Source organism: Dermacentor variabilis, chromosome 6 (assembly GCF_050947875.1).
Source record: "Dermacentor variabilis isolate Ectoservices chromosome 6, ASM5094787v1, whole genome shotgun sequence".
Taxonomy (NCBI): domain Eukaryota; kingdom Metazoa; phylum Arthropoda; class Arachnida; order Ixodida; family Ixodidae; genus Dermacentor; species Dermacentor variabilis.
The window spans coordinates 134,418,718-134,445,719 of NC_134573.1; the positions used below are offsets into that span (position 1 = coordinate 134,418,718).

Sequence of the window (27,002 nt, forward strand, 5' to 3'; positions counted from 1 at the left end):
CGAAGGAGCCTAAGACCCCGTCGAGGACAGAGGAATGACGCCGCTCATTGTGCCGGACGGTTCCTGCGCGGAATTTTAACGAGATCGGGAGGGGCCTGCCAGGGTGCAACCTGTATATATATAAAAGGGGGACAGCGGTCGCCAGCAGTGGCGGAACGACAAAAAGCTTTAAAATCTGAGCACCCGACGACCACCACTCGGAGTATAACCGCACCACCCGGATATTCAGTTTGCACGTCGAACGGCGACCCGTAAACGTCATGAAGGTGAGTACAGTGTACTGGCAGTGTTGCGGACTGTGCGTGATACATCGATGCGGCGAAGAATCGGGAAAAAAGAAAATGGTAACCGCGGCACGATCAGCACGACCAGCGAGTGCGCGTTCCAAGCTCCCACTGTGCCCGGCTCCGCGCTTCCGTGGGCGTTGCCTGTCTGATTGTTGTTACCCCTAACTCATAACACTTGCGGGTGTCGCACTTGCTCGCGAGGGGAACTGGTCATAGGCATTGATCGTCATTGAGTGTAACAGTTAACAAGTGTAGTTGCGAATTAGAAAAGTTACATCCACGTATTTTAATATCGTACGGCGTGACAATAAGCGCGATATAAAAGCGTGACGCTATAGCTTGCAACTTAAGCGTGAAATCAGCTCACCAGTGTCCAGTTCAGACTACCGTTTCTATTGGCTGCTCTTATGTTGTGCTAAAATACGGAAAAACAAACGAACACCGCTTTGTTCTGCTTGAATAGGTACTATTAGGACTGCTTTATTTACAAGTACTGTACGTACCAGTGTTTCCTAGACCAAACAAGCAAATCGGCGCGAATATGAAGGCTAAGTGGAATGGTCAGCGTAATATTTCCGGGTTGACTATTCAAATGTGTACACTTGATCGTTCTCACACATGTTCCTGGGCAAAATTTTAGAACTCAGCCTGAAACTTGATCTCAATCAACCAAGACAACAAGCCAGCATTAGAAATGGATATCAACGCTCCTGTAATTCAGGAATCAGGTAATTAGAAAGGGATGTCATCAATCAGGTAATTGAGACACCTGAGTGATAAAACCAACATCTCTGTCTGCATGACTTTCACAGAATATGAAAAGAAGTGTGATTCAACAGCGATACCAGCAGACATGAAGGAATTGTGTACTCGAAGAAAAGAGGAAAGATACGTAAACACCTTAGGAAATATCTACTAAGATTCTCCAACTGCCTTAATGCTTCGCAAGAGAAGCTGTAAAATTCCAATTAGAAAGGGAGTCAGGTAAGGGGACGCAATCTCTCCAACGATGTCCAGGGCATGCTTAGAAAAAGCAACCAAGGTGTTAGACTAGGAACCTTAAAGTGTATAAATCAAGGGGAAACGTGCCATCGACCTGCGTTTTGCAAACGACATTGCCCTGTTCGACAACTATAGAGATCACTCGCAACAAATTGTTCAGCGCGTTCAGAAGTGAGGACAATGTCCAAAGGTATGTTTGTATATTGATGTGCAGAAGACTAAGGTAATCTTCAATGCTTTGGCAAGACAACATATAGTTGTGACTGGCAGACAGCCTCTAAAAGTTGTGAAACGTAAATTAACTACGCCAAATAATATCAGGGCCCTTGACAACGAAAAAAAATGAGAGAAACAGAAAAATAAAAAAAGAAACATAGAAACGGACATGGCGGGCACTACGGAATCAAAGCCAGCCGCTTGCTGTTACACTTTAAAATAAAAGATTAGCATCATTGAATTCTTTTGGCAGTAACAGCGCTGCAGGAACTTGAAAGTTGACAGGGAAGCTTAAGAAGAAGCTGAGGTCTCCACAGAGAAGCAACGGAACAAGAAATAATAGGCGCAACATTAACAGACAGTGGTCTGGAATAAAAAGCAAACAGGGGTATTCAATTTTCTAGTTAATATTAAGAGGAAGACGAAATGCGGGAAATTCCTGGACCACATTGAGAAGTTCAACTATGCGGGAATGTTCGCCTCACATTTGGCAAAGAACCTATAGTGTACAAAAAGTGATACAATTACGACGGTTAAAGCTCGTGGGCTACGCTTTTCCTTTCTCAATTTTTTTTTCTGGACTGCAGCTGTGCCGGTACATAAGTTTCAATTAGCGACGTTGCTTAACCTCCTACCTCACACGTACGTGACCAGCCTAGTATGCTTACCTTTAAAATGGAGTGTCGTTAGTTATTTTATGTTCGCGCTATGGAATAGGAAAGAACAACAGGTATATAGTGAAACCTTTGGAAGCTCACCAAGTTTTGTTGAGCTTGGAAAGAAAACGCGTCAAGGTTGGAGTTAATGGCGGACGCAGAGACAAAACGAAGCTTAATCATACTACTTGCTTCTAGCGAATGCATTTGACTAAGCTTTAAAACAACATGCCTAAAACAAAATTATTCAGCGACACAGTGAAAGCTGTAACATCAACCTAGAAAGAAATAAGATGGTTACATGAGAAAATAAAAGTACTGAAGACATTTTAAAACCTGTATATGACCTAGTTGACTACATGAAGTGAGAATCATGAAAGTATAAGTATTACAATCTGCTGTTCATGGCAGTTGGTAACCAAATGTCACATGCATTCATGCGAAACAATAAGGCTTAGGGAACGCCACGTCGTAGAACATGGAAACAAACCAGATGCTTGAACGACGTGTGCTAGAAATAAATAAATAAAGAAAAGTTTGGCAGAACCTGCGCCCCACGATGATTGTCGCAGGTAATGTGCTTAGCATTGGATAACATAGCGACAGACGTATTGCCACCGTCGAAACGAGTTATGTATGAGGCGTGAAGTGCAGCGGGACTCCTGCTTCGCGCTCTCTTAAGAACACTCGGGGCCATCTAGCGGCACCACCGCAAAGTACGCGTGGCCTCCGATATGCATGGCGCGCCGGTGCCTCAGAACGCTGAGTATTGTTTCCTCGCTTTCCACACATCCAGTCGCACATGCTCTGTGACCCATGTTAGTGAGAGGTCCATTGAAAAGCGGTGCATATGCAGTGAATCGATGGCGCAGCTCGCTAGAGCATTGGCGTGAAGAACGTTCCCTGAAAAGTGGCACACATCCAGTGCACTTGTGGCTCAGGCTGGTAAAGCGTCGGGCTGCTGTCCTTGAGGAACCGTTGTGACGTGGACTAGATTTCACTCAGCATGGGATAAACTTAAGGAATCGTTTTCGTCATTGTAGAGTGGCGCACACATAGCTCCTCAAGCTGGCGTCGAATACGTTTGTGGGACGTCTTTCTTCTTCTGGTGCGGCTCTGGTCAGTCACGTGAGCTGGTGTGAAAATAAGCCAAAGAAGGAAGAGGAATGGACGGCGAGTGGATTCGCAGTTAGCTCCGCAGAAATAGCGTCGCAATGTTTTTAACTGTGAATATTAGCCTACACGTTCATTGAAGAGCGGCACACACATACTGGCGCATACCCAATGCTCCAAGTGGGCGTCAAAGAGATTTTTTGAACAGCGGTACCTAACCAGTCCTGCATCTACATCAACCCATGTCGGCATGTTTGTTGTAAAACGGCTCATATAATCAGCCACGTAATCAGCCACCCAAGCAGATCTGACAGTTGGTTTCGACTCCTGTTCCCTTAGCAGAGCAGCCCGATGCACTGCCCATTTGACCACGGACTACCCAGTGAACGAGGCAGGCGGGAAACTGGTTAGATACATGCATACGTAAAAAGCTAGCTAGCCCCCGGAACGTACGTGAAGTACCCTTAGCACGCTAGCGCATAAAAAAATATTCCACCGACCACATACCCTGTGACAATTTATTTTATGCGTAGCATATTGCAGGTAGCTGTTTATTAGATATTTGTGGTTATAAAGTGTTACCAGATGAATTAACTTTTTTCGACACGAGCATGCATGTGACAACACCAAAATGACGAGGGCAGTTACGACGACAGGGTGAAGGATGGCCAGGCGCGATGGCATGACGGCTGATTTATTGCACTCCGCCGATGAAAAACAACAACCTGTTTCGTTACTATACGGGCTTATTCCCGAAGGTAGTACAATGTCTATACAGGGTCCATTATGAAAGTAATGCGCATTTCCTGGGAAAAATAGATTTATTGACCGGACCTGAGCAATAGTTAAAATTCTTCAACATACTCTCCGCCTGCATCAAAGTGTCTGCCACGCCTGGAAGGCACCCTGAAACCCCTCGACGGGAATGTCTCTCAGGAACGCTGCAACATGCTTTTGTATGTTTTCCACGGTCTCCCAATGCTTTCCTTTCAGCGCTCTTTTCACTCGGGGAAAAAAAAAAAAGTCACACGGAGCCAAGTTGGGACTATAAGGGGGATGGGAAACCATTGGGGTTTTACTCCGGGCCAGGAAGTTGGTAACGATGAAGAACGTGTGGCTGTGGGCATTGTCATGGTTGAGCTTGACCGTGTATTTGATGTCAGCCCTCACGCGCGCCTCCTCGCGTTTCAATCTCTTGAGCACCTCCAGGTAAAAGGCTGAGTTGAGAGCTTTTCCCTGCGGTACAAGCTCAATATGGACGATTCCTCGGGCGTCAAAGAAGACCATGAGCATCGTTTTGATGCGAAACTTGCTCATTCGCGTCTTTCTTGGGGCCGGGGGAAGATTTTGTGTGACACTCGCTGCTCTGCCTTTTCGATTCTAGGTCGTACTCGGAGAACCAGGATTCGTCTCCGGTTACGACAGAGTTAAGAAAGCCCGTCTCATTTTGAATCAAATCCAACAATTCTTGACAGCGCAAACCTCGAAGTTCTTTACGATCTTCCGTCAACACTTTCGGCACGAGCTTCGTGCAGTCCTTGCGCATTTGCACATCCTCTGTCACTATCGGTCCCTCGGAGTAAACTAGCGACCGGCTGCGTTGGCAGGGCAGAACCCTCGCCACATTTCCCGACCATATTTACGGCGATGTCATGGATAGTCGCGTCATAATAAAATCACGCGCATTACTTTCATAATGGACCCTGTATATATATATGTTTTTTGGGTTTGTGGCCCAAGGGTGGCCTAATAGAAATGTGCGCTCGTCCTCCCGCTTCTTAAAGTGGAGATTTCTGTGCTCCTTCACCCTCTCCCTTCCCCCTACCCATATAAGTGTACTTAGGAGCGTGAAGTTTAGCAATGATCAACCTAAAGACAATGAAAGATGGCTCATGGACAATACATCTCTTAAATCGATGTTGAAGTAGATGAATGAAGGAGGCCTTCAAACTAACATATGTTTTAGTTCCCCATTATACAGCGTGGCAAGTCAGGCGACAAAAAAAAAAAAATGATTGCCCCACAACACTGCACTGTTTAAGATGTAAAACGATGGCGTCCTCACTATCAAATTTATTGTCTTTCTTACTTTCGCTCTGCCTAGGATATTGACAAAAACCACGTTATTGTAATTCCACAAGATTGGCCGACCGAATCGATTAGACCAAGTTTTTATTTTCAGCTTCCCTTGATTTGCTGCAAATCATTTCAATATCCAGAGTGTAGGAAAGCTGTCTGTTGAAAACGTACCCGGTCAACTGCCGAAGAAGCAAATAGATTTGGATGTAATTTTTTCCGAGTTCGTTTTCTTTTGATGACTCCCAAGAAAAGGTCCAGTATTTCTTATTTCTCCAGAGAGAGAGAGAGAGAGAGAGGAAAGGGGAAAGGCAGGGAGGTTAACCAGAGAAAAAGATCCGGTTGGCTACCCTACACTGGGGAGAGAGGGGAGGGGGAGGTAAAGTGGTAACAAAGTAGAGATAAGGAAAGGAAGGAGCCTAGACACACAGTCAGGTTTAGGCTGTTTGGGTAAAAGCAACAGTGCGTGCACCCATGCTGCATACCGTAAAGCTAGCTTACCTTGCATGCTTTTGATCTGTGCTACCTCTCTTGTGCATCCTGTTTTCTTACTTATAATGTTGCCTTCTAGTCGCAGATTTTTTTTTGTTTAGATCCTTTCACTTACCCATATTGTTGTGTACGCTGGTGCTTCACAAGACTTGTCTAATAGGAAAGAAAGCACCTAGTTGGAAATTCCAGGGAACGATTACTACATACAGAACACCCAAACCTTATGATTTCGTGTTCCAGAAAACATAATGGGGTACTGTTTCATTCTACTTTGAAGAGCAAGGCCATTTATTTATTTATTTATTTATTTATTTACATTGCAAGCATAACAGCGTTATCGGAGGAGTGGGGCACAAATAAAATCAAAGGTGCCACGCACACAGCAAAGAACAAGTGCAAGGCAAGGCTCTGAGGAGCCTGAAAGGCAACTCAGACTTTTCCTTTCATGTCGGTGCTTTGTATGCGTGTTCAATTTAGCACTGATGATATTATTAGAATATTAAGTATGATAAGCGACCCAATTTCTTGCTTTATTTAAATTGGATGTTGTGATATATTTTCTGCAACAAGAACGACGGTTTCTTCTGGAACAGGCATCCACATTGGCAGGTTGTTTGTGCTATCTTCGTTTGTTTTACGTTTTGTACACTGATTGTATTAATATTGTTTTGCTAAACAGAACCGCTGTGACCGTATGCTTGCGGACGGAATGCAAGCAGAACGTATATTTAAATTTAGAGTCGGAAAAACAAGGTAGAGAGTGCGTGCAAGTACATAGCTTAATTTTAGCAATAAAGTAAATCGCTTCGATGTCGTGCAGAACAGTTGACCTAATCATTAACAGTACCACGTCAGTGACGACTGGCTCGCCAGTCAGCTCCTTCTAATGATGCCAAGCGACGACATCGGCAAGATGATCTTGATCTCTCGCTGATCACTCTTGGTCTTGCCACTTCTCGCCGTCAGAAGACGCTGAGCGGCAGGCAAACCTATTTAGAGTTACTGCGTAGGCTCCCTTTAGGGAGTGAGCATTTATACAATAACTCTAGGCCAGTCGACGCTTGCGCGGTACCGTTAAAGAATCGTTGAAATGTACTGGTCTACACGGACCAAGACAAATTTCCCAGCTTACTTATTTGAATTACCGATGACGAACTGGTACTGCAAAGCTTGTAGCCATCGTGCAAGACGGTGGGGGAGTGTTGGAGGCCCCGACGTTTTGGCATTTTCGACTGGTCACGGCGTCGCAGTGTTTTGGAAGCATTGTCCCATAGTGCCATATTCCGAAGCACTTTGGAACTTCCCCGAGACCCTGACGCTCATAAACGGAATGTATGCCCAATTCAATGTGATTGACGCAGGTACTGCTACTCTGCCTCTTCCTGTTCCTAAGGGAAGCCAACTGCGGAGTGGTCGAGGCACCCGCCTATGGCACGGCCCTGGTCCCTGAGACTGGAACGTCGTCACAGTACCGGTCTCAAGATGTAAGTCGGTGTGGCGCAGCAAGTATTATCGAACACAGCGTAACAAGACGTCGTGCTGTTTCGCTGCGCATCTTATTTCATCCTGACACACGTTCATGCTACAGAAGTGCTGCGTTTAAAACAGTGCCATTGGTATCATAAATTTGAAGGAAAAACGACAATTTATCTTCGATAACTAGAAATGATGTCGCATATTCTAGGACTAAAAATAGCGTTAATAGTCAGGCCATGCTCTTTAAATGCACTGACACACCTTTGAATTCGCATAATGAAATGAAGTCAGCTAAGTTCTCGCTAGAAGGCATAACTTTGCTTAATTTGATGGGGTAACAATATCGGCTGAGTGCCTTTTATTGAATGTTGGAAGGATTCCTTTGAACTGAAATGTTTTTTTTTCCTCTGCGCACACGAGTGTATCAGTAGCTTTAGGGACTAATACTGGGTATATAAACCGAGGCCCTGTAGTGTACGTCGAAATAGTATGTTGACGCACCTCTAAAGTCGAGCGGTGTAAGGTCGAGCGTAGAAGCACTAGTTCCTTATTATTGAGAAACTTAAGCAGCTTCAGCTAAACGTAGTCGATAAATGGGCTTTTCTAACGCTGTGGTGTGTCGGTGTGAATCTGTTTTCCGTAGACATTGTTCATGTTGTGTCTAAGCTTGAACAGGAAAGGCACGCATGTATAGGAAAAAAAAATCAAAAGCGGACAAGTAAGGCTCGGCGTGTCGGCGAGTTTTATATACACTCCATTTCTTCCGCCTGTACATGCCGCTTTTTGAGATGCTGTTGTATAGAAGTATGATATACTCTTATTGTGCTGGAGAATAAGGCTCAATAACGTCTGTTGGAACAAATAAAAAAGTAAAACGTGGATTGGGAGGCAGTTCGCAGCATTTAAGAAAACCGAGTTTTTGAAGAAACCTTTGAAACTTAAATTGTTTCACCACCTAAAGAAATAAGAAACTGCCTTACGGGTTTGATACTCCGAATATCTATGCAGATTTTTCAGACATGACCGGGTTGTCGTAAATTAAATTAGGAGGTTTTACGTGCTAAAACCACTTTCTGATTATGAGGCACGCCGTAGTGGGGGACTCCGCAAATTTAGAGCACCTGGGGCTCTTTAACGTGCACCTAAATCTAACCAGACTGCTGTTTTCGCATTTCGCCTCCATCGAAATGCGGCCGCCGCGGCGGGGATTCGATCCCGCGACCTCGTACTTAGCAGCCTGTGTTGTCGTAGGCGGAACTCGCAAAACTCGTACAAGATAATCATACAATAAGGCAGCAGTATCAAGCCGCTTGTTTGATTATGTAATGATAATCGCTCGAAACTCGGGGTTTGCGCTCCCCTGTCTATCGCTTGCGCTTTGAAGGGCTCTGACGCAATAAATTCGGCAGATACACTTGAGATTGCTTACGTGTGGGAATGCGAAAGCATTGAATTCCCTTTGTTGAAATGTTGTTGTTTTTTCGCGCGTTCATTGCCCGTGCAAACTCCCACCTGCGTTCTAACTGCACCTTGATAAGACCAAAAAACTTTAGCAAAGCCCTTAAGGCCTTGAGTGCCGAAGCCCGTCTGGACCAGTGTCCTAGAGCTTTTTCCTCTGTAAAGGGTCGATTGTCCAGTTTTTGGTCTTATCAAGGTGCAGTTAGAACGCAGGTGGGAGTTTGCACGGGCAATGAACGCGCGAAAAACAACAACATGTGAATTGTGCGATCGCCTTTGAGTGTTGTATCGCGTACTATCGCGTTACTGCGTGAATTTTCCGATTTCTCTTTTTATTTCTCCTCTTATTCTTCTTTCTCCTTTTATACCCTTCACCCCTTTCCCCAGCACAGGGTAGCCAGCCGGTACTTACACTGGCTAAACTCCTTGTCTTTCCTCCTCTTTGTCTCTCCTCTTGATAAGACCAAATCAAAACGCGCCAAGTCTATCAACGCGGGAGTGGCGCCACCTGTGACGTGACGTCGTGTGCAGTGCCGCATGTGACGGGACGCATGCCGTGTCTGTGACGTGACGTGTGCAGTGCCGCATGCACTAGGCACACCTTTAGCCAGCCAGAACGTTGGAGTCGCCTTGGTTTCGGGGAAGCGTGCTCGTCACGCATCCCGGAGGCCCGGGTCCGATTCCCACCTAGACCGAAAGTTACCAAATTGCATTTCCGACGCCATTAATTCACTTTGTTTACGGGAACCCCCCTGAGAAATTTAACGTCAGTCCGAGCATTTTGTAACCTGTTTTTACCCTTTGCGCCATCGGCCATTTTGGGTACCATCTTTCGGTCACGCCGACTGGGGCATATAATGCTTTCGCGTTATTAAAAGGAAATGTTCTTGCAGTAGGCGTGGAGCATGCAACGGAGTCAAGTGCCAGGACTCTGCATGAAGCCTGCAGCACGTGAAACGGAACAATGAAGCCCCCCTACAAAACTAAATTGCCGCCTAACGGTTCACGATAACAACGGTTCTCATTGTCCGCACCGCATGGAGCATGGATCGTTATGGAAAACATCGGACCTCCTCGGGAAGCGTCCTTGAATCAAAGCGGCACTGTAAGAGCTCCTAAATCCGGATGCGGCATGCGAGTTCTCATGCATGGCTGTATATCTGTTCGCACCAGAACAATGAGGTGGCCACTTAGCGCCTGTAATTGCGGCGAGCTCCGTGCTCCGTACTTCAGTTGTGAGACGAAGTGCCCGGAACAGGTAGGTGCGGGTATGCGTACTTTCGAATTCCGGTCAGGTTCCCTTATGGCGGGCTTTCATGCTTTAAAATTTATGAGATAACGGTTGCCACGAAAATTTACCTGTTTCACTTGTTCCGTCACAGAGTGGTGCGCGCGAGTTGTCACACGCAATGCAGTTTATGTATGCTGCACAAAATGGGCACAAACACTCGCCCTGTGTTACGGTGTTTCTTTTTGTCTCCGACTGCAAGAAAAAAACAAGGTGATATGAATTACAGAAATGCGAGGTAAGCTACCACGAGGGTCGTAGAGAAGAGCACGTGTCTGAAAAGCCCCGCACTTTCTCTTTCTGCAGGAAAGCTTGATATCGTAGTTCACCGAATCTCATTACGTAGTCACGGGGACACCCATTTTTCTCTGTTTCACTGCGTTCACACGTTCTAAAGTCTAATATCAGCTACGTAACCAAAGCCACAACTCTGATCCACCGACGAAACAGGCTCTCAAGTATAGGAAGCGTAACGTGATGTTATATAGTAAAGTTTTCCATTCGGAACTTTCAAGGATACCTAGAGGGGAACTTTCTGTCTGTTAACTTGCTTAAAGCTAGAAAAATAAGAGCGACCCTATATAAACTAAACAGTAACCATGAAATTTAGAAGGAGACATTTTAGAACGACTGGTTTGTGTTTAGTGAAGACTGTCACATATTCGGCAAGGTTACTAGGAGATTCTTTGAATACTCTACGCTATTACTACAATACTCTTCATGGTACCGTAGGTCAACCAGTGACTCTAATAGGGCGTCATACTGGCACTTATTTTAGCGGCCTACTCTTTCCCGGTCAAATTCAAACACACTAGGATAAACACATATGTCTCGCAATATTGGGCGCGCTTCACTTTTCAGAGGCTCCCTTGATTCCATTTACATAGGATGTACTGCGTATATAACCTCGGTACTATGCGGTTCATAACGCAGGTCCACGGCAACTACGAATTTGGCTACGAAGAGAAGCACACGTCGGGCGGCTCCTTCCGCCAGGAAACCGGAGACGTGTACGGCAACAAGTACGGCTCGTACGGCCTCACTGACGCCGACGGACGCGTACGCATCGTCAAGTACGTGGCCGACGCGAACGGCTTCCGCGTCATAGTCAACACCAACGAACCGGGAACCGCGCCCTCGACGCCGGCCGCCGCCTCCATCAACGTCCCACAGGAACCCATCGTTCCGACACCCATCGTCAAGGCCGTCGTTCCCGCCGCTCCAGTGGTGACGGCTGCGGCAGCTCCCGCCGTGGTCGCAGCTCCAGCTCCCGCCGTGGTCGCTGCACCCGCTCCAGCCTTTGTCGGAGCGCCCGGACCCGCTGTAGTGACGGCCGCAGCCGCTCCGGCGACCGTGACGACCATCAGGAGATTTGTGCCAGCCTCCATCTACACAGGAGCCACTGTGGCGGCGCCGGTTGTTCATACCGCCCCAGCCTTGCCGGCAGTTCCCGTGTTCGGATACCGCCGTGCCGTGGCCGCGGCTCCGGTGCTGACCGCCGCGGCGCCGGCCGTGTCGTACTCGACCGGCTTCGTGCCGTCCCTGCCGTACGCCGCTTCAGCAATCCCACCGCCGCCTGTCCGGAGAGTGATCGTCCGTAAGGTCGTCCCTGCCGGTTACGGGGCCGGTTACGGACTGCTGCGCAGTGCGGCGGCGACGTACGCTGCGCCAACCGTCGTGGCGGCTCCTGCTGTGTTCGGAGCCAAGTTGTCGGCGGCTGCGCCTGCATACACGTACGGTGGGCCCGCTCCGGTAACGAGCTTCGCAGGCAAGCCTCTGGACTACTACGAGCATCTGGCCAACAAGTTCGGAGCGACTTACCTGCGGCGTCGCCGATGAGCGAGATGTACGACTCGAATTAGCGTCTATTTGCTGCCTCATTTTTGTTTGTCCATGGTTCGCTAGCTCCTGCCTTCATTGTGTCCAGTATTTATGCCCAGCTCCTCATGTCAAGCTATTCATGTCCAGTGTTGTCCAGCTGACGATGGCTGCGGTCGGATGCCCTTGACGGCTCCGTGGAGGGTGTTTATGACTTTTCACCAGCCCTTTTGTGTGCATTTCTGTGTATGTCTCTGTGCACCCTGAAAGCAAATTCTAGCGCTCATCTACTCTAGACCACGCATTCCTCTGGCACTCGCCACGCTTTATGAGTGTTGAAAATAAATGCGCTCTATTTATGATACATCCTTGTCACTGGTGTTGATTCCTGCTTCAGCTTAATTGTGCAACCTCATCTTCAAGAACTTTCTGACACTTCCGTGAGTAGGACTCATCGATAGCCTTAGTAAGGCAAAATGATTAAGCTTAATTTAGTATCCAACCACAGTCACAACGTCCTGATCGTAGCATATACTTCGGAAGACACAATAATGTGCCGCTTCGAGGTGATCGAGTGAAGAACGGTTTTAGTCATCATGTCACCCCTAGAGAGGAGACAATAGAAATTGGGGGCATGCAGGGTAACACTTTCGTGCACAGAGGCGAAGTAAGCCGAACTTTTGTCTTGATTTATATATTAATTGTGGTGCTTACGTCTTCCGCATTTCGGGACAGTGATGCTGATACAAATTAGAAGACACTGTTGACACTCCTCGGACGTGATGTACTCTTGTACAAGAGACATACTAGAGCACGTCATGCCGAAGGTGAGTGCATCATGGTGGACATCGTCCAACTCTAGAAGAATCATATGTTAATTATTTTGGAGGGTGACAGAATGATAAATTAATAAAGGCTAGCTGTTCGAACGTTATCCCATCACGTTCAGGGTAACACTTTCGTGCACAGAGGCGAAGTAAGCCGAACTTTTGTCTTGATTTATATATTAATTGTGGTGCCTACATCTTCTGCATTTCGGGACACTGATGCTGATACAAATTAAAAGACACTGTTGACACTTCTCGGACGTGGTGTACTCTTGTACAGGAGACATACTAGAGCAAGTCATGACGAAGGCGAGTGCATCATGGTGGACATCGTCCATCTCTAGAAGAATCACATGTCAAATGTTTTGGAGGGTGACATAATGATGAATTAATAAAGGCTAGCTGTTCGAACGTTATCCCATCACGTTCATATATAATGAGTCAATATGACACGAAGGTATATATGAACGGTTCGTCAGTTTACGCGTAACATGCGCTAGATGTAGGATGTTTAGTTTAAGGCGAAAGAAAGCCTTTCTAGGCTCATGGTGAAGTTTGTGTCAGCAGACATGACCGCCAAAGTGTCCGCCGAAGCGCCGTCATGCCATATGAAGACAGATTAAAAAATGGAAAATGATTGATAGGGACAGTTAGCGAATGATAACGTTATAATAGAGATTGGTAGAGGTTGATAATGACTCGTAATGGCTTATAATGACTACTAATGACTTGTAATGACTACTAATCACTCCGAAATGACCAAAATGTCTAGCAACGGCTTGCAATGACCCCGATTGATTATTGTAATGCAGTGTTTGAACAGTTCAGTTGGTAGCGTCCGTTCGTAATCGAGAAGGAAGGTCACGCAGAGCAGGAACAGGTGGTTGCCCGAAAGGCTCACGCTTGTGCTAAACACTGGCGATCCGGCTGGCCCACTGGTTCCACTGCAGGCATGGAACAGACGATCTGGCTGGCCTTGTCCTTGTGCTCTTCTTCATTACAATTACCCCCGGTGCAAAAGCGGAGCCATCCTGGCGACTTACGACGTGGAGACGAGTGGGTCATAGAATTGTTTCAGGCGGTGAACATGAACAATATCCCGTCCGCGGCGGCGCTTGTCGGATGTCGGTGTAAGCGGCGGCATGACATAGTTGACCGGAGAGGTGCGTTGGACGATGCGGTATGGTCCAACATACTGCGAGAGAAGTTTTGTCGAAAGTCCAGGCGTGGTAGCAGGCACGGACAACAAGACAAGTGTGCCGGGAGCGAAGTTCGTATTCGTAGCGTCGCCATCACGATTGGCTTTTTGTCGTTGTTGGTCGGCGGAGGTGAACTTTCTGGCTAATTGACGGCATTCCTCGGCGCATCGGGCGACGGCTGAAACGGGAGCACACTCTGACGCGTGTGGTGTATAAGGCAAAACCGTATCGACGGTATGGGAAGGATCGTGACCGTAGAGAAGAAAGTATGGAGAAAATCCTGTAGTACTTTGTGTAGCCGTATTATATGCGTACGTGACAAAGGGGAGGATGATGTCCCAGTTTGTATGCTCCGATAAAACGTACATGGCGAGCATATCACGTAGGGTGCGATTGAAACGCTCCGTAAGCCCGTTAGTTTGAGCATGGTACGCCGTGGTGGTGCGGTGAACTATGCGGCATTGAGCAAGCAATGTTTCAACCGCCGGCGACAAAAACACACGGCCTCTATCACTCAGCAGCTCCCGAGGTTGGACTTGACGAATAATGAAACGATGGAGCAGAAAGGATGCAACGTCACTGGCGGTCGCTGCAGGTAGAGCAGCGGTTTCGGCATAGCGTGTAAGGTGATCAACTGCGACAATAATCCATCGTTTGCCAGCGGGTGTTAGCGGTAGCGGCCCGTACAGGTCAATTCCCACACGGTCGAAGGCACGAGCAGGGCACGGAAGCGCCTGTAATAAACCATGGGCTGGATGAGGCAGAGATTTGCGGCGTTGGCATTGGGGGCACGAGCGGACAAACTTTTGGAAAGTAAACATTCCTCGCCAGTAGTAACGTTGCCGCAGGCGGTCATACGTCTTCAAAATGCCTGCGTGTGCACATTATGGGTCAGTATGGAAAGACGTGCACATGTCGGAACGCAAAGTCTTAGGGATAACCAGGAGCCACTTGCGACCATCGGGCTGGTAGTTGCGTCGATACAAGAGGTTATCCCGGACAGCAAAGTGGGCAGCCTCGCGACGCAGGGAGCGGGACATGGGAGATGCAGGCGAGCCAGAAAGGAGATCCAGAAGAGAGGCCACCCAAGGATCTTTCCGCTGTTCTGATGCGCAGGTGGCGATGTCGACCGATGATACCGCCTCAATGGTGGAGAGGGAGGCCGTGTCGGCTGGCAGCGGAGAGCGGGACAGAGCGTCAGCGTCAGTGTGCTTGCGACCTGAGCGGTAGATGACGCGTACGTCGTATTCTTGAATGCGCAGAGCCCAGCGGGCAAGGCGTCCAGACGGGTCTTTTAAAGAGGATAACCAACAAAGGGCGTGATGGTCAGTAACTACATGGAAAGGCCTGCCATATATATAAGGGCGAAACTTCCCGAGTGCCCAAACGATGGCCAAGCATTCTTTTTCCGTGACGCTGTAATTGCGTTCCGCCTTGGTCAGCGCACGACTGGCGTAAGCAACGACGTACTCAGAGTAGCCAGACTTGCGCTGCGCAAGGACAGCGCCAAGGCCAATACCACTGGCATCGGTATGCACTTCAGTTGGGGCGGTGGGGTCGTAGTGTCGCAGTATAGGCGGAGACGTCAGGAGACGGCGTAAGGTCATGAACGTGGTGTCGCAAGCAGGAGACCAGAGGCTAGGTCGTTGGCGCCACTTAAGAGTTCTGTCAAAGGTGATATAATTGAGGCAAAATTGCCAACAAAGCGTCTGAAGTAAGAACAGAGGCCGATGAAGGCGCGGAGTTCTTTGAGTGTCTTAGGTTTCGGAAACTCTGTCACAGCGCGAAGTTTTGATGGGTCGGGGCAAATGCCGTCTTGCGATACGACGTGACCTAGAATCATGAGCTTGCGCACGGCGAACTGGCACTTTTTCAGGTTCAGTTGCAGGCCTGCGTTGGTCAAGCACGTCAACACTTACCTAAGGCGAAGAAGATGCGTGCTGAAATCAGGGGCGAACACAACGATGTCGTCGAGGTAGCACAAACACGTGCTCCATTTTAGACCACGCAAGGTATTGTCCATCATTCGTTCAAACGTAGCAGGCGCATTGCATAGGCCAAATGGCATCACATTAAATTCGTATAAACCATCCGGAGTAATGAATGCAGTTTTAGGGCGATCAACTGCTGACATCGGGACCTTCCAGTAGCCCGAGCGTAAATCCAACGAAGAAAAAAATTCAGCGCCTTGCAAGCTGTCCAGAACGTCGTCAATGCGTGGTAGAGGGTAGACGTCTTTTCGCGTTATCTTATTAAGACGGCGATAATCGACGGAGAATCGAATAGAACCATCTTTTTTTGTGACGAGAATCACCGGTGATGCTCACGGGCTATTGGAAGGTCGAATGACGCCGCGCTGAAGCATGTCGTCCACATGCTTCAGAAATGACTAAAAATGCCTAGTAATGAGTAGTAAGGACTAAAATTTTGACTAATGACTTGTAATGACTACTAATGACTACGAAATGACCAATATGTCTAACGACGCCTTGTCATGACCACAATTGATTACAGATGACTAAGCGTGCTTACTAGTGAGCACTAATGACTAATAATGACTGAAATGACTTGTAATGACTAGTAATGACTATGATATGACCAACATGTCTAACGACGGCTTGTAATGACCGCAATTGATCACAAATGGCTAAAAATTCTTGTTACTGAGGAGTAATGACTAAAAGAAAGAAGAGAAAGAGAAAAGGCAAAGAAAAAAAGGCGAAAGATAAGGATAAGATAAGAGATAAGAGAAAGGAGATAAGGAAAAGAGGAAGAGTAGGCTTTCGCCGTTCACATGTTAAGAGACATCTTAAGAGAGCCTGTATATTTTTGCACAGTTTCTTCAGATTTTTTGCCACTGAACGTAGCATCCACATTTATGCATTATTGAGATCTGCTTTAGTGTTATTGAAAAATGAGTTTAATGTGTATATCGCAATCAATTTCAGGATAACATCAAGTAGCGCTTTACATCTGCTACCTCTAGTTAGAAAAATATATACGTCAGTATGCAGCTTGTACGTGGATATAACAGCAAGTGCATAATGAACAGCCAAAGAACAGCCGCACTTCATAGCAACAGGTGTTGGCATATCAAAGCCACCTTTTAGCTCCAACATGTACTTTGTAAAAACGTTTGCATGCAATCACTCTGGGAAACGACATCACGGCGAGCCAGTATTGAGCCGTATGTTCTGTCCCGAGCAAGCATATTTGGAATGTGAGCACTGATTAATGGAGTTCAACGTCTCAAAGCAACACGGGATGGTATCGGAGAGAAACAAACTTTAATGATATGCTGGAGATGTTAGCCTGGCTGTTCGGCTGACATGCTAGGCGCCGCAGTGTAGTGCGCCAAGTTTTGCCTTCCGTTCGCTCCTGTGACGCGCATCTAAATATGCGTGCGCGATCCTTTTTGAATTCTGCGTCCTTTGGAATTCCGTCTTCGCAGCCAGAAATTGAACCCAAAACCAAGCTCAGCGGAAGAACACCGCATCACTTGGCCAACATGGGGGGCCGACAGTATGGACAAGAGCATTTTTCACCGGCATAGACCGCCTTTTGAGGGTGAAGGGGATACCATGGGCGAATGAACAGTGAAATGAAAAAGTTCACAAGAACAGTTGTTCACTTCAGTGTTCACTCGAACACTGAAGTGAAGTGTCCAATGTGAGCTTGAATTAGGCTCACTTATGAAACATTCGACTGCTCACTCTCGAGCGCTGTGTAGCGTTCTCTTGATGCAATTTACATTCGGCTGGTAAAAAGAGAGTGTTCCGAACGCAATCGTCGGCTTCACCCAGAGCGCCATGCTCCAACTCAGAGCCCACCTTTAAACGTGGAGCGCATCCGAGGTGCGACAGGTGCTTGATCACATGGCTGCACCGAATGCTCTGCGAGCAGCTAGCACATTCGGGTCGGGGAGTTTGTATCTGGTTCCAGTCTGGAGAGGGCGCCGCATTGCTGCAAACCAAGTGGGACTGTGGTAGGCTCTAGTAGCAGTAGAATGTACTCGAACGTACCATAAGACCCTTCCAGCGAGGGGTGGACCTGCGACTCCTCATTAGCAATCATGGGCACACAGTGTGGTCGTAACATGTGCGATAACCTTCCCAGTTGGAACGGATATTTGCCAATTTTTAATAACTCACCTAATCTCATGCAAATTGGCTGGGCGTCCGGCTGAACAAATATTCACACTTTTAATACGCACATGATCAGGGGAAGCAGAGTTGGCCTGGAGGTACGGCATCCTCTTAACACGATGTTACCAAATACGCATCTGCTTGACTCTCTCTTAGTGGCGGCTAACTCAAGCATTTTACTCAGAATATGTGCTCGAAATCTCTCGTATTAGACATCCGAGAAAATATTTTATTGGAAGCATTGGAGCAGTTACATTTGTACAAAAAATGTATTGGGCACGTCAATGGTGATGAGCGGGCAAAACGAAGCGAGTGGGTACTCCGGCGTTTTCTGGGAAATTGTCATACTTCTGTTTATTGCGTTTATGTGCCTTATAAGGCATCCAACAGTGCTCCAAGATGAGTGAACATTAACCTGTGGGTGTGCCCCACAATGACTTTCCCTCTACTTCTCACCTTCTTGTCTTTTTTTTTTTCTGATTCCAATGCGTAAGGTAGCGAACTACGCCCGACCTTGATTGAAGATTCCTGCTTTTTCTTCATATCTATCTATCTATCTATCTATCTATCTATCTATCTATCTATCTATCTATCTATCTATCTATCTATCTATCTATCTATCTATCTATCTATCTATCTATCTATCTATCTATCTATCTATCTATCTATCTATCTATCTATCTATCTATCTATCTATCTATCTATCTATCTATCTATCTATCTATCTATCTATCTATCTATCTATCTATCTATCTATCTATCTATCTATCTTTATCAAGAAATATTTTGAATATCCAAGTACGGATTGACAGAGATTAGAAAGCAGAAATGTTATAGCTGTGATGGAGAAATTTGATGCTCGTGAGTATTTCGGGGCGTCGTAGAAAAATGATGAAATTCGTACTGTTTATAAAGTGTTCTTCTCGACGCTTATCTGGCGTACCAGTACTCTTGCTTGCTTATTGCGATATTCTGGGCGTGCGAATGGCTGGTAGGACTGTGGGTTTCTTTTTGAAACGCTTCTTTGTAATGGGGACACTGAAAAATATACGATCGAAATAGTTAAGTGTTGTTTTGTGTTGCAGCAACGAAAGGCAGACCGAGGTGAACGCAGATATAACACTTTAGCGCCGACAAATGTGTGCGGAGTTGCATTAACCTTCTTGATATAAAGCTATATTTTAAACCTTTCGCATTTTATAGATGCGTCTAGCATTTCGTACAAGAAGGTTCAGATAATGCGAGCGTTTGGTGAATAAAACATGGTTCGCGGGGGCGGGAAACCTACCAGTACTCCATTAACGTCGAAGAAACGACTAGCATGTTATTGATTTACAGGCGGGAATAGCACTACAGACAAGGACAAAGTGAAGTCACATAAAACAATGACACGCAGAGACAACTGATCTATGTTCGGAGTCTATGGTTCCTTGGGAGCCCATAAGCAGGCATCTTCAACACCCACCTTATATTGGCTGAATATTCTAGGCTTGAAGCGCACGTGCGGGGCGTCAAAAAAGAGAGGCAGAGTGACTGACTTAACAGCAAATAAACCCGCACTGTCGCCCGAAACGCGACGCAATAATTGCGATAGCACAGTATTACCAAACGACATGAATAAAAAGTTCTGTCGTCCGTATAGTTGCAGTAAACATTCGCTTACTAAATAATGAACAAGCATGATGTCACACATGCAAGAGATAACACGAACCGATTTTTTTTTGCTCAAAGCTTACGCCTCCACTTTGCGGAGCCGTCAGCCTGACTGCTGCGTTTACGTATTTTGTTTTATATATTCCACCTCGTTTTCTCCAAGAAAAGTCAGCATTGAGAATGTGGTGACAAGAATTTAGTAGAATCTTTAACGTGGTTAATCTCGCAGACAATGCTTTTGGGACAGCGTAACCAGGACGTGCACATGTTAGAACGTTTCACGGGGCTGAGGCTGCGGCGAATGTCATTTACACGCTGTCAATTCCGCTAACCGTGGAACGGTTCTGACGATTCAGGCACGACCACGGGTTTTCAGCAGCGGTCACCAGTGACCCCGAGATCGAGTCTCGGTCCGGGAATGCCGTTATACCGGCCACCTTGAAGCGTGGCGACGTACGCTCAGCACCCACCTTGATGAAACGATCGGGACCGCCCGAGGCCACGCACTACAGCGGCTCCGCATAACCAGACAGCTTGCTGGCTGACTTCATAACCCTCATCTCTTGCTCGAGGCGCGCCCGCGGATCGACCACACCTTTTGTCTCCGTCGTCGGCGCGTGCCAAGTCGAAGAGGCCGAACTGATTGTTCCGGCCGGAAAGACTGCGAAACAAAGGCCAGCGCTCTGCATTCCATGGGTGGCACGCCGGACTGTGTTGGGGGTCGGCTCGCGGGGTGTTTTGAGGGAAAGAACAACCACCTTACTTACGCTTTCCGCAGTGCCTTAGGATCAGCACGCCTGGGAAACATGGAAAGGGCTGGAAGTACAGGGTGATCAGGAACGTCCAAAGCTCATTAACTTATCCTCTACAGGAGAAGGCAAAGAAAATCCTAAATAGGTTTATTTTATGGCGATCTTGCTTTCCTGGCTCCTGGGCCACTTCGGTATCGAAGTGAAATTTGGCAACCGACGGTGCCCTGACTCGCCGAAAAGGTTATGGCAGTGCACAAACGTGTGACGTTCGCTCATGGGGAAACACAGCGATTTTTTTTGTGTGAGCAGCTGAACGCACGCTACAGAAAAGCCTGAATTGCGTAAAGAGAGCGGAAGAGCGACACAAACAAGGAAAAGAAAAGACCAAAGCAAACACTGCACAGTTCGATCAACGCCACGAGACACGTGCCCAATTAAGCCACGGCGCCCGCGGCACTCCGGAACGCCAGATTATAAGGGCGAAGGCACAGTTACGTGGCGGCCGATCGGCGAGTGTCAGAATTACGCACGCACGCGCGCCACACACATACACTGTTATTCGGCGTGACAACACCCCTTCGGCGGCTGGCCTGGAGTGACCCTGCATGCTTTTAGCGTGCGTTCTCTTTTATTGAAATAACAACGGTTCCTAGAGCCCTGTCCGGCTGTTTGTTTCTGCGGTTCCCCCTCCTTCTCCGCTGCCGTCAAGCTCCGGAATCTAGCTGCGCATAGTTCGAACACATCGGCTGACCCTGTACGAAGTGCTGGGACGTTGGTCGCAAGCAGGGCAACTCCCTTCAAAGTGGCCCCCCTTGTACGCCCCCCTCTCCTTGTACATTGCTCACAACATGTCGTATTCTCTCTCCTTCTTTCTGTTTCTTTCTCCAGGTCGTCGGTCCTCGTTCTTTTTTGTCTTCCAGGCGGGCGTCTTGAGAGACCGCTTTGCCAATTTTCGCCGAGCACCAACGACTCATTGAAACGTCCGCGAGAAGGTTGCTGCGATCAGCGAGCGCGGCGGCAACAATACGTCGTCGTCGCAGAGACGATTATAATGCGCCAGTCACGTGCCCATGCTCGCGCACACCACCTGCCTCCCCCCTTCCCCCCTTCCCTCCTGCGTGGCTGGAGAAAACAATTGGAGCACCCACCAGGGCGAGGTGTATATAAATGCGCCAGTGGTGCTCTGCTCGGTCATCACGGGATCAGCTGCAGAGCATTGCGGATACCGGACTCACTATGAAGGTAAGTCGACACCGAGGGTTGTGTTTGACAAGAGCGGTGAACGCCTGTTCCGATGCTTTACAATGTCGAGCAGACTCATCGCTGACGGCGGCTGTAGTGGAGAAGAACAGAACTAGCAAATATCGTTCTATCCCTTCCTGGGTAATGTCCACAGGATAAGGATTTGCCCAGTCTCGCCAGCCTCCCGCGCTGACCCCGTCCTTCCTGAATCCCTCATAGTGCGGCCTAGCTCAGCAGCGTACTCATGCAGAACAAGGTTTCGCAGCCGACACTATAACGCGTCCCTTTCGTGGGACCGTCAGGAAGCTGCCAAGGGAGTGCTGATTGCAATAACAGTTGCCTATTAAGCAGCTAAATGCGATATCAATGGTCGGCAGAAGAAAGCTAACGTAACATTTAGTATTCTTTTAGCAGAAGTAGCGTATATTGTCTTCCGATAGGCAGTCTCCATGAGGCCAGTGGTCACCATGAAAATGGTAAGACAAGGAATATTCTGTCCGAACGTACGAATCTTATAGGAAGCCAAACTGCATACATGTATATGGCGAGTTTTATAATATGCGTCTCTTCTATTTAAACGGCCTTCGACAGTACATATTTCGTACCTGCGCCTCAAAACATTATATACGGCAAATGCATCTGCGCACTTCACCGTAAGAGCGATGCCATGAAAACGGCTACAGACACCGGCCATTGACCAGAAATTGAAAAACTAAGTCCGCACCAGCGGTGATACAGATTTAGCTGTAAACCTGAAGGCGCCAATGGGCTTTAAAGCTTGACTGTTACACGATTCTTTCTCGTTCCAAATTTATTTCACGGGGCAACACTCACTACAAAAGAAGACATAGGACATGAAATATCCAGCCTGTCAAATGATACCGTCATCAAAGGCACGCTGATCTATAAGAGAAAGCCCACGCGGAAGTGTGAATATATCATTGGCATTTGTCGAGATCCGAAGTGCTCAAACAATTTGTTTTTCCAGCAATAGCACTGTCAGCGAGAGTCTTCAGAAGAGAGAGTCTACAGAGATGAGTGGCAGACTCATTGTCAGCGTGTCTTAACAGTCGTCATTATATGTAGGTGAAAGTATCCAGAGACCAATGGTTTGCATGTAGATGCATCCCTTTACAAACAAATTTGGGGAAATGGACACTTTGTATATGTCGAAGTGTATTGCAATCTAATGAATAATTTCTCCGGAACGATTGAAATAAAGCACCCACTTCATATATACGATATCAACTGACAGCAATGATCAAGTTTTTGGAACAGCCCCTAATAAATACTGGTGATGGGAGTATAATAATCTTGCTAAGAAGGACCTTGCTGTAGTTGTGATGGTCATGGCTGTAAGTTTCTGTTTCGCTGACAAACGCGAAGAAATCAAATGTCTAGAAACGTGCCTTGCATGCGCAGAAGGATGAAACAGAACTCAGACACTGATTCCAACCAACAAACTCATAGAGCGTTCGCACAAGTTTAGGGTACCTGAAAACTCCTGGGTGGACCGACTTCTGCCAAGACACTGTAGTACACATTGAAGTCATGGTATAATTTGGTGTATGTGACGACGTTACGTAATACCCATCGCAATAGGTGACGGTGACAAAATGCCTCAGGGAAAACATCCCCGAAGTGTCACAAAAAATAGTATATTTGTTTGTGCGCTACTTCTGCAGTCGAAGAGGAACGGTCATCAAGCCTTTTTTCTTAGCTGCTTCTTTTGGTTTCCTGCTGGCAGGTCATCATCCTCCTCGCCGCTCTTGCGGTTGTCAATGCCGGATTTGTTGGCCACGCCGGATATGGTCACGGGTACGGCCATGGCTACGGCCACGCTGTTGTCGCCAAGGTCGCCGAGGCTGGACACTCCTCTCAGCACCGGTCTCAGGATGTGAGTGGCGTGAATTCACTATGAAACTGCTTGATCAATCTCTCCCTCAGACCCTTAGACTATCGAAAGACACTACGCGCCTCGCTATAACAGAAGTTCGGCATCTTCTCTGCCTCGAGACACGCACAAAGAAGTTCATACAAATCGACGAAATCGGGGTTAGACGTACCTGCAGATAAAGCTACTTAGCAAAATTGTTTCTACAACACTAGCCACCAACCAGAATGTAATCTGAAACAAAACTAATGCGAAACTCACATTGAAAACACAAACGCAATCAGCAGAATCACTGACAAACAAGTTATCTCCAAACTCCCTAAGAAACTTAGAGATCCTGCTCTGCACATGGGGATAGAGAGAAAGACAATGATCGTGGGCAACACGCTGGCCGGGCTTTACCACAGGACGAACGCACCCTGAATCGCGATAGAGAGTGATGTCAACGGATAGTCCGGTCCCTTCAGAAAAAAATCTGTTCCTAGACAGTCAATCACTGCTGTGATTCTGACGATTTTGCAATCGCAGCTTGCCGGCAACTACAATTTTGGCTACAAGGAGGGCCACACCAGCGGCGGCTCCTTCCGCCAGGAAGCCGGTGACGCATGGGGCAACAAGGTCGGTTCCTACGGTCTGACCGACGCTGATGGCCGCGTCCGCGTTGTCAAGTACGTTGCTGACGGCCACGGCTTCCGCGCCCACATCTCTACCAACGAGCCCGGAACTGCCGCATCCCACCCTGCTGCCGCTGCCTACAACGCCCGCCACGCCGTTCCCGCTGCCGGCTACGGGGTCGCCGCCCCTGTAGCTAAGGTCGCTGTCGCTGCCGCTGTTCCCGTGGCTACCTACGCCCACGCTCCCTACGGATACGGAGGCTACGGAGGTTATGGAGGTCACGGAGGTTATGGAGGTTACGGAGGCTACGGAGGTTATGGAGGATACGGAGGTCACGGAGGCTACTACGGACACGGCCACGGAGGATACGGCTACGGCCACGGCGTCTTCCACGGAGCCCATGGTCACGGCCACTTTGGTTACCATGGTTAAGCCTCGCATCGCCTGTATAGAGTGGTATAGTTTCCCAAGGACTGTCCTAAACTGAGACCTCGCGCGCCTCTGTGCATCTCCTTCTCTTTGTCCTTCGTCTCTCATGTCCCTTTGTGCGTCGTCCAGCCCCTACTGTGATTCTTTCTTCTGTGTTTGTGCTCGCCGCAATGCAGTTGTTTTGTTTTGCTATACCCCGAACTGAGTGTGATTTTCCTCCTTCGCACTGTCGCTGCTTCGTATGCCTGCGCTTTTAATTTATTTCCTCCCTCCACGTCTCCTCTGCAGCTTTTCGTCCAGTGCGTGTCCTAGTACAAAAGCTGCTCGAGTGTTTGTCGTTCAATAAACGTTGTCTCTTTTGTTGATCGAAACATTCGCTCTCTTTCCATGTGACGAAGACACAACATATCATGGTTCCGCAACAGCGCATAGGTTCACCAACACAAAGTAATCGTCCATGTCAAATGAATCCCCCTGTTCCCCGAAATGACCTGGTTACATTCAGTGTAGTTACGAAATTGTGGAGTGTAACGCCACATGGCAGCACGCTGGATATAAGCGCCAATGCAGGATGGCAGGAGAGAGGCTCCACATTGATGTCGATCGCCTGGGTTTCACTAACATTCGCCAGAGCACGGTACAAGAACGTTTTTGAATTCCGCGACCCCATCGGCATGGCGGCCAGCACTCCCTGGTAGGTATTCTTAAAGCAAACATCTTATGGGGAAAGGTGGATATTTGATGACGACCACCGCTGTTGCAACCCGTCAACTAAAAGTTAAGGAATGACATATATATGAGAAAAACTTCCATTCTTACGACGTTAATTCTTTGATGCAATTCAGTTGTATTTCAGCACTTATTCCCCAATGAATATTCGGCGTTCATTTCAGCTCTTCCTGGGTAATATAGTTAATATAGTTCGGAGTTAGGTTTCCTTGGGCAGTGAATAGGCCTCCCAGTATTTTCGAGAATTGATCAATTCTGCAATTCTGATCAAGCGCTCGCCCGCCTGGTAATTATGTTGCAATAGAGTTTACCTTCGCCGTCAAATCCAGTAGTTTATACTCCAGCAGCGTGATTTCATGAGCACATAGTTGCGTTCCCCTAAGCGTCTGAAAGCAAACACTCATGCAAGCAAAACAAACCATTAGGCCGTGAGATCCCCTACAGTAATAAACTTCTTGCCGCCTCGGAAGACTTACTTCTGCATGAAGTAATGGAACAATCCTTTTAAGCTTCTTAATATAAGATAATTGATGCCTTTTGAACCCTTGTGCGACGTTCGAAACATCGAAACATCGAAATTACTCGTCGACACAGAGCTAAAAAAGCGTGCACCTGGTTCTGAAAGCCCAAGGTGGCGGGCCTGCTGATCCTATTATTACCCAAGTATAGAGAGATAGATAGAAACATATGAAGGACCAGGTGATAACAAGAAAACAGTCTCATTTGCTACAGTGCATGGAGGGGAGGGGAGAATACTTAGAGGTATAGAAATTGAGAAAGGTGAGCAGAAAAACTGAGATAGAGAACACGAAATTCTCAGGTTGCGCACACCACTATCACGGTCTATGTCGCAGGCACGCAAATCACAGCGGGTGATCTAGTGCTCCAGCTGTTTCTTTAGCGTGTGGGTCTATTGTGACCATTGCCCCCATATCTGTTGTTCTGACAGTGGCCGTCTCTATAGCGCGATATGTCTTTTCACCCAGAAAAGTAATGTGGCCTGTGAGTTGACTTTGATATCTCAACCTAAGCGATTTAATGTGGATGGAATTCTTGAGCCAGCGACCGCAAATTTCATTGGGACACTTACTGCATACATAGACACTAGGGTCTCTCGATGTGATGAGAAATGTTAAAGAAGTACGTTCGCTGTTAGTGAATTCTGACCGTTGAGGACTGTCGTTTTCCGTCGCAGTGAGCGACAAGACACCATACGCGGCCGGTGCAGCGCTAATATTATGCAGCTAAAAGTACCGGTCATTATACCTGTCTGTACAGGTCATGCTCATCTTGACGATTGGTTTTAGCACTTCTGGTTCATGTTTCATTAAAGCGAAAGGGGCTTATGCGAACAAGATAAAGAGACTCTTCGAAGTTCATGGCTTCACCGATGTTATAAAGCTAGAATGGCAGATTTGGTTTTGAAGAACCCCACCTACGAAAAATCAGTACAAGTTAGTTTCGCATCGATGTTACAGATTATGCGCTACAGCAGCGGCACAAACCAGGCAAAGGCAGCACAAAGCTTTAATCCAACTGAGCAAACTGGCCAGCGCGGAGCGCCTGCTGTGAACTACTGATTCTCTGTTATTATTTTCAGTTACTGGTGCATTCGGGATGCATAAAAAACGCGAA

The 27,002-nt window shown here is 47.4% G+C and overlaps 2 protein-coding genes across 2 annotated transcripts in view; both read left to right on the forward strand.

Moving 5' to 3' along the window:
* The window catches only part of LOC142586301 (uncharacterized), a 56,410-nt gene extending 31,439 nt beyond the window's left edge, over window positions 1-24,971 (forward strand). Inside the window, exons 10-11 of the mRNA XM_075697544.1 lie at window positions 23,448-23,597; window positions 24,123-24,971. Of these exons, the coding sequence (XP_075553659.1) occupies window positions 23,448-23,597; window positions 24,123-24,641 (669 nt within the window). The 3' untranslated portion in view covers window positions 24,642-24,971. The remainder of the gene's footprint in view (window positions 1-23,447; window positions 23,598-24,122) is intronic.
* Window positions 139-12,295, forward strand: LOC142585262 (uncharacterized). The gene is made up of 3 exons (XM_075695884.1): window positions 139-266; window positions 7,204-7,326; window positions 10,998-12,295. Exons 1-3 carry the CDS (start codon window positions 261-263, stop codon window positions 11,901-11,903), a joined length of 1,035 nt encoding a protein of 344 aa, XP_075551999.1. The 5' UTR covers window positions 139-260; the 3' UTR covers window positions 11,904-12,295.
* Window positions 24,972-27,002: the final 2,031 nt, after the last annotated feature.

Coding starts and splice junctions, on each gene's coding strand:
- LOC142585262 (XM_075695884.1), top strand. Junction 7,327..10,997: donor CACAGTACCGGTCTCAAGAT/GTAAGTCGGTGT, acceptor TTCATAACGCAG/GTCCACGGCAACTACGAATT.